Genomic DNA, 8,921 nt, shown 5'->3' with positions numbered 1-8,921 from the left:
TTTTAGAGGTAAGCCGTCTCATCATTCTCAAACGATAGAAATCTGAAAACAATTACTGTATGAAAGTATTTTATTCATTTTTCACATGGCACCACATTTTGTAACAAAATTGTAAACAATTTTACGGAGCTACGTGCTCCTAATGGTAAACATGAGGACGACGTCGACATCAACAGTAATGTAATCTACAAAAGAAAAGGAACACCTAAAATCACATTATTTATCAACAGTTTGTGATTATTCGATAAAACAGAGGGTTCGGCTTTTAATTTCAGTGATCGAGATTCAGTAACAAAAGAAAATCACATTACATGAGATATAGGTAGAACATGAAGTGGGAATTTCTTGTTAACTGTTAGACCATAAAGTTCAGTCATGTCCAAGTTCTCCCCAATTTCACCATCAGGCAGCTTCCAATCAAACAAATATAGGAGGTTGGCAATCACATACTCAACAGAAGCAACTCCAAATAGCAGCCCAGGGCAGCCCCTTCTTCCAAAACCAAATGGGATGAACTGGAAATCTTGACCTTTGTAATCAACAGAGCTATTCTCGAACCTCTCTGGGATGAACTCCTCTGGTTTTTCCCACCATTTGGGATCTCTTTGAATAGCCCATACATTGATAAAGACTGTAACATCGGAAGGAACATCATAACCTCCCAATTTAAGATTTGCTGATGTTTCTCTAGGAAGCAGGAGAGGAACAGGTGGATGTAGTCTAAAAGTTTCTTTGATGACACATTTTAAATATTCCATTTTACCGATATCATCCACGTCTACCTTTGGTTTCTTTCCCACCACATTTCTTATCTCTTCTTGAACCTTTTTCATGATATTTGGATGCTTTAGGAGTTCAGCCATCATCCATTCTAATGTCGTTGCAGTGGTATCTGTTCCTCCAAGAAACATGTCCTGAAATTGTCAAAATGAAAGCGATCGAATATGAATTTGGTAAAAACAAAAAAAATATTTTTTGTGTTTTAGATGAATTTGGTCAAAATGAAAGTCATCGAATATGAATTTGGTAAAAAAAAAAAAAAGAATTTGACCAGATAATTCCGTGTTTTAGATTCAAATTATCAAGTACGATAAAAGGAGAGTTGACTAACGAGTATGACTGCTTGGATGTCGTCTTGACTGAGATCCATCTCAAGCATGCCATCCTTTTGGAGTTGGAGAATAATAGAAATGAAATCTTTCTTATTGGTAACCTCATCATGATTTTTTAAAGCTCCATGTTCCTTAATTATCAGATCAAAAAATTTATCTAAATCACCAGATGCTGCTTTCAAACTTGGAACATATCCAGTGAGCACATCCAGCCACCTCAAGTATGGAAACATATCACCGACACAGAAACTCGTAAAGAGAACCATCACCCTTCTCGCCAACTCTCCGAACTTGCTGTGACTGTCTTCTCCTTCTTCACTTCTCCCACTAAGAACACATCTGGAAACCACGTTATGTGAAACGTTCACCAGAATATCAGTCAGATTAATGGACTCTCCTTTAACAGAAGCACGACTGATTTTGTTGATAAGAGATTCTACTTCGTCGTCTCTGGCATACTGGAATGAATGTACTCTTCGGTTGCTCAGAAGCTCAAGAACAAAGATCTTCCGAAGTTGTCTCCAGTACTCACCATAAGGTGCAAAACCCACATCCCTGCATCCTTTAAGTATGATATTTGCTGCTGTGGTTCTTGGTCTGTTGGAGAAAACAACATCATGATTTTTGACAATCTCTCTAACCATCTCGGCTGATGAAACCACTAAAGTTGGATTATAACCCAATTGTAGAAGCAAGAGAGAACCATACTTCCTAGAGAGATCACGGAGAGAGCAGTGGGGAAGTTTGCCTAGTTGATGAATGTTGCCAATAATTGGTAACTTGGGCGGTGATGGAGGTAAATTCAGCTTTTTCCCTTTTGCTGGTTTAAGCCAAATCAGAAGGCAGACAAGGAGAATAAGAGATTGAAAAAATGGATTGTAAAGCAGCTCCATTTCCAATTGCAAATCTAAACTGAGAACTTGGCCTTTTTATAGCCTATGTTTATGTCTCTTGCTAGCTTTATTTTCATACAGTAATCAAGTTTGGCATCCTTGAATTTCCTATTGAAAAAAAAAATAAAAATTTCTACATTCTAGTCGAGAAATTCGACCAGAAATTCCTTGGCATTTTGGTTGCAAATTTCATTGACTTTTTATCGGTAGAAAAACCTTAGAAAGGTGAAGGGTTTGCCAAATGGAGATGAGTGCAATATTTTAGAGCCGACAATATAAAACACAAGATAATGATACGATATAAATATTATATGAAAATAATATATAAATATAATAAATTTAAAATTTTAATTATAATTATATATAAGTGTAATAAAATAAAAAAATATATTTTATATTTTCGTATCATTACAAATTATAATATATAATTTTTATATAACATATAATATATATAAATTTTAATATTTTACACGTATAATATATTATAAATATAAATTTAGTGTGCATAGTAATTTGTGAAGAAGTACAAGTTGTGCAAAGTAAAAAATTTTTAGCAGTTACAGGTGGACACAGTTATCAATTTGATAGTGAATTACTATAAATATTACGTTTTTTATTTTATTTTCCATGTATTTATTGTTGTTTAGAATTTCACGTGGAGGTGAAGTCTTGACTTGGCAAAATGACCAATAATTTATTAATTTTTATTTTTATTTTTAATTTTTATTTAATCATTTATAATAAAAAACTTCATTTAAAAATTTTCATATAAATCTTTTTCTTAAAAAAAAGTAAAAAAACCTTATAAAATGAAGGGTTAAGTTGGAAACGAAAGTTTTGTCAAAGGAGACAAGGAATTAGCCAAAGAGATGAAGGGTTGGACGAAAGAGAGCCTTGGGGACATTTCGAAAGGGACTTTTTTTTTTTTTTTAATGTCCTTTTTTCATAGTAAAAATTTTGCAATCGTCCCAAATGAACATAACTTTCACGTTGAAAATAAAGTAATTTGCGTTTATTACTGTTTGGAAATTCTTGTGCACGTGACATCTTAACTTGAAAAAAATGAGCAACTATCTAAACGAAGAACGTATCAAATACGACAATAAAATTCTTTTCTTTTAGAATACAAATATTCAAGAAGATTTTGTTTTCGTATCAGTCTCAGCCGTTGAATAATAGTCCTGTCTTCCATCAACGTAATCTAAACGGTGATAAAGTCATTCAACTGCGGAGTACATCAAAGGAATATTCAACCCCAAGTTGCCAAATGTAAATTTAATAATACACGTATTCATGTCATATAAAATATTAAAAAATTATGTATTCATTTTACGTTTTATATAAAAATTATATGTTATAATTAATGTCAACATAAAAATATGAAATATATATTTTTTATTTTATTAAATCTATTTATATTTTTTGTTAAAATTTTAAATCATGTTATTTTTATAAATTTATTCATATCATTTTTATATCGTGTCATCATGTTTAATTTAAAATTATCAAGTCCCAAATAGATATTTCTCTTACCATCTCCAGCCTCTGCCTCATTCCACGATTGAATATTTCCCAAGTTGAATTCAACAGAGGAACCCCATGTATTCATCTAAGAACAAACTTGAAATTTTCTAAAATGAAATTTCTCAGTTGTATCGGATGATAATCTTGTTTAAAAAATACAAAAAAAGTTGTGATTTCTTTAAATCTTACACGATAAAAAATTATATTTTATCTCATAAACATTAAATTATGATGTCCAGTCAATATTAAAATTGATGACTTCAAATTACAATTATCAAATTTTCTTCTAACTTAAAATTTACAAAATAAACTTTGCAAGTTTTCATTTAGAATGATTTATTGACTCTAAATTGCGTTATTCCAACGCTAACTTGGGCCCATGGAAAGTTGGCTAAATTAGATAATTTTAATATATATATATATATTGTATTTATTTTATATAAAATATATATATATATATATAATATAAAAATTATCATATTATAATTCGTGTTAATATTTTAAATATAAAATATATATTTTTTGTCAAATTTATATATAATTTTTATTAAAATTTTAAATCATATTATTTTAAAAAAATTTTATATTATTTTTTATTGTCTTATTTTATTATGTTTAAAACTATAAACTATATTATTTTATTGTATTATTTTTTAAACTGTTGTTTTTTAATTCTTATTTTTCAAATAGTATATATATCAAATTCAATTTCATTTAGGATTAGCCAAATGACTTTTACTGTATATTGAAAGCATATGTTGCATATTTATATTTTTAAAATCTCCGTAAGTCAAATTTAAGAAATAAGGAAAGGTTATTAATTAAAGAAAGTAAATTAAAAAAAAAATCAACCAACACATGTTTGATTTAAGTGGTAAACAAAATTTACTTATTCTTTTGTTCAGATTTGAATTCACATTAAGATTATAAAATAATAATTTTTTAATAAATTTATTATATTCGACATAAATAAATAATAAAAAATCAACCAAAAAGTCTGCTCCCACTTAATTTTGGATTAATCAATGTTCAAAATAATTATCAAATATTGAGAGTCTCAAGACAAAAAAAAAATTTTTTAAATAAATTTTATTAATAAAAAAATAATAAAAAACAAGTACAATGAACACAAAAGTTTTAGTGTTGAACAGCCCGAAACAGACAAACCCAGAATAATAGCATATATCTAATTGATTAATTAAATTTATTTTTAATTGGTTAATTAAAGAATTTTTTGGGTAAAAATTATTTAAAGAATGTTTGAATTGATAAAAAAAAAAAGATTTGTTTCATTTTATTTTGAAATCTTTTAATTGATTTTTTAATACATAAATAATTTGTGCTAACAGAAGAAAATTATTTGATCTCTACAGTAAAATTCTTTTTTTTTTAATCATCAAAATTTGTGGGCTAATATTTCAGTATCAAATGTAGTAAGCTGAATGTGTTTTCGATTTTGATTCATGTAATTAGAGTTACAACAGAAAGTACAAAATAAAATGGTCCCAGAAAATTTGTGGCAACAATGTTGGCTACTGTTGAATTTAATGATTGTTCAATCCTGTCCAGTCCTGTCTTCTCTTCTCCATTATTCATTTCTTCAAGCTTAATCTCATTTAATAACGTAGATTTTTTCTTTGGTAGCATTTTATATCTTTTATAGAATTATTATGGTAATGTAATCATTAACATAATTTTATTATTAAGGTGATAAATTCATTTTATTTTATTATAATTATTAATTTTTAATAATGAAATATTATTGTTTTTTATGTTATTCACTATAAGAAAATAAAATATTAGTGACAGTCTAGCTTACATGTTTTTATAAAACTTAAAGCATTTATTATCAAAGCACCATTAAATATTTAAATAGCGGTGTTGTTACTTATAAAAATCACCAAAAACTTGATATTAACGACGTTTATCGACTAAAATCCATTGAATAATCAAGTCTTAAAAGTTTGAGTGAATACTAAAGGCATTTTTGACAAAAACGGCTTGAATAATTTCGTTAAAAAAATTATAGAGAATTACTGAGGTGTTTTTGGCAAATAATGCCTTCAATAATCTCCTCATAAAAAAAATACTATTATTGAAGGCGTTTTCTATAAGAAACGCCTTTAATAATTTCACCAAAAAATTTCACAAGCTTATTGAAGACGTTTTTGGTCAAAAACGCCTTCAATAAATATCATATCAAAATTTTAGTATCACGGATATTAACCTTAAGGTGGTAGGTTCGACCACTCCTTTTAGCCTTTTTTAGTCTTTGTAGAAATTATTTGTAATTGATTATTTATGAGTTTTCTGGACAAAAATACATTCATTAATTGCTTTAAAAAATTTTGAAAAGAATATTGAAGGCATTTTTGACAGAGAAACGCTCTTAATAATCCATAAAAAAAATATTGAATTGATTTTTTAAGGCGTTTTTGGTCGGACTCATCTTCAATAATCCAATCAATAAACTTTTAGTTTGAATTATTAAAGGCAGTTTTTAATAATACCTCTTTATAAAAGTTTGAATATCGAGGTTAGGCATTGCCATTTAATTAACTGAATTAAGTAAATGTGACATTAAGAATTTGGTGTCAATCACAATAAGCACCCAATGACGACTACAAAATAATAATAATGATATACTCAAATTATGCATCAGATTAGATTTGGGTAAAGTTGGAATATAACTTAGTGCACATTATACGGGGGCAAACAATAATTAGCTAATCTTTTCATGCATTCAATCACACAATTAACACAACAAGTGACTGTGTCACTCTACTAATTAATGAAGTTGGGGTCAATGAATCTAAATCTGTTAGTCAACTATCTCCTCTTGAGCTTTCTATATAAGAAGTTGCATGATAACAATCAATAATGCTAGTTAGTATTACATTGTAATATAGATTAATACATATTGAATGTGTATATTTGTATTTATAAGCTAACTTCATATAAGGAACAATATCAACAGCTGATAATTCATCCAGTTCATAAAATTTTTTAACCTCAATTAAAAAAAATGATAGTTTATCAAATAACCCTTCCTCAAACTCAATGGTTATGAAGTTTCTTCTGGATAAATGTTTCAATGAATAATTAGATAACTCATCCATGGTAGCCTGAGCAAGGGTCATACTCTGAGTCCTAACATCTTGCTATAATATTTAATGAAATATAAGTATTAAAACCAAATCAATAAATATAATAAACAAATTAATATTAAACTGATAAACAAAATCATACTTCATTGGTGGTAAAGGAGGATGGGTTTGTTACCTGACTTGCAACAAAAGCTTGTCCTACATGGACAATGCTATCGGACTAGCCTACTAGTATGCTATACTGCATTTGTTGCAAACATGGCTTCCAAAGCAACGAGTCTTTGTTGTTGCTCATTGAGGCGTTGCTCTTGGTCATCAATTCGTTACTATTGTTGATCAATGATTGCTTCATATTGTGTATTTTTCATTCGTGGGGTTTTGAATTGATTACTAAAAAAACTTTGATAACAAGACAAATTTATCAACCCCACGAAATCGACTAGGCTTTTCTTCAGCGCCTAATGCTAAAAAAAATAGATATTTGCCATATTGGGTTGTTAGTTCATCAGATTTGACTTTGACAATATAATCACCTTGAAAGATAATAATAAGATGGGCTATAACAATAAATCTATACAAGCCAGTATATAGTCATGCATACAACCACAATGTTAATCATATATGATATTAAAAAAATAGTTATACATACAATCTTTTTTGTCATTTTTTCAGTTGTTTTATCTATAAAAGATCTATCCTTCCGTAGATGTCCTTGTTTCCAAACATCCTATCTGAAAACTTCAGTGCCAGAGCTCGCCATTCTTATTTAATTATCGTAATATAAAAATCAAAATGTATGAAATGAATCTTAATAAATATTCATTAATGAGTATAAAATAAGTGTGCGAATACATACAAACTCATACTTCATATTTGCATATCTCTTTTTCACTGTCCAATAGTGATATTATTGTTTGACCCGAATGTTCCATTGGTTTTCTTTGACTTTTTATAAAAGAAAAAAATTACGTCAATCACTTATAAAGATTAAAGGATATATTGTATAAAGACTTATAAACTTTTTTTTGGTAATGGGTTTGCATACTGAGAAATCTTTTGAAAACCATTATTGAACAAAATTTGTCCAATCTTGAACACTTACTATATCTGCATATGATGCAGGTGGAACAGCCAATACATCACCTTGATCAGTTAACGGTAAAATATACTAGGTTATCAATCTGCTTTTAAAGTCTCTGAATGCTTTCTCAGTAGATTGTAACACAATCTTTTTACAATCAATTAGGACGTGAAACCATTCTTAAGTAATTTAACACAATTAGTATGAACACATTGAATTTTAATTAAATGATCATTTAACAAATTTTACGAAACAGTTGAATAAACATACCACAACCGATTGTCATATATCATTCTTAGATCATCAAGAACTTGTCTTCAATTGGTGTACGTAATTGAAATATTACTACTGGTATGAATAGCCAACTTGGTAGCTCCTTCATATACATGCTGCCCACTTTGATTGAAATTAACGTGAATTTTTGTGTCACTCACTTTACTTTATTTATTTGGGTCCCTTCCCTTTCTTTTTTAGCCTACAGGTGTGTCTTGTGCATATTTAATAAAAGTGAATGATGTTGTTCGGAGTTCATAATACCTGCAATTTTGATCATAATTATATAAATTATACAAAATGATTGTCTAATTAATGATAATTAATTAATCATAATTAATGATTTTAATGCTAATTAAAGATAATAATTTTTAAAATACTAATAATATTTTATTTATTTTATAATAAAATATTATTAGATTATTAAATTAATAAATATATTTATTAATAGGTAAACTCATTTTTAAAATATAAATAATGTAAAAAATATTTGAATTAAAAAATAAAACTAATCTATTAATTTGTTAATAAAAGAAAAAGATTATATTATACGTTTCACCATGGTTTTTAATTTTTATATTATTTTTAATTTATTATTATTGTTATGAATAAATATTGTAAAAAAAATTTATAAAATCTATATAATATTTGAAAAAAATTTATCGGAGAAAATCATTATTACTCATAGAAAAGTGCATTCAACAATGAAAATGTTTTTCATCTCTTTTTATTCGAAAAAGTTCATAGACAAATAAACAGAGTAATAAAAATGTTACAATTGAATATCAAATTTAATCCAAAAAATCATTGATGTTAAAATGAACAATCTTAGACCCATTACCCAAGAAATCAAGGTTAAAATCAAATGACAATTTGGATGGTCAAATAACACAACTCCTTCACAAACTTAGAGGGAAGATGCATGTAAAGA

General features: G+C 27.6%; 1 protein-coding gene across 1 annotated transcript; it reads right to left on the bottom strand.

Moving 5' to 3' along the window:
* Positions 1–257: 257 nt before the first annotated feature.
* On the bottom strand, positions 258–2,199 carry LOC111275105 (phenylacetaldehyde oxime monooxygenase CYP71AN24-like). The gene is made up of 2 exons (XM_089745839.1): positions 1,112–2,199; positions 258–914 (listed from the first exon to the last, which is right to left on the bottom strand). The coding sequence occupies exons 1-2, from the start codon at positions 2,003–2,005 to the stop codon at positions 303–305; spliced, it is 1,506 nt and encodes a 501-aa protein (XP_089601965.1). The 5' UTR covers positions 2,006–2,199; the 3' UTR covers positions 258–302.
* Between the last annotated feature and the right edge of the window lie 6,722 nt (positions 2,200–8,921).

This window comes from Durio zibethinus, chromosome 17 (assembly GCF_047325235.1).
Source record: "Durio zibethinus cultivar Kanyao isolate XHJ-2024 chromosome 17, ASM4732523v1, whole genome shotgun sequence".
Classification (NCBI taxonomy): domain Eukaryota; kingdom Viridiplantae; phylum Streptophyta; class Magnoliopsida; order Malvales; family Malvaceae; genus Durio; species Durio zibethinus.
This window is presented reverse-complemented; position numbering and strand designations above follow the sequence as displayed.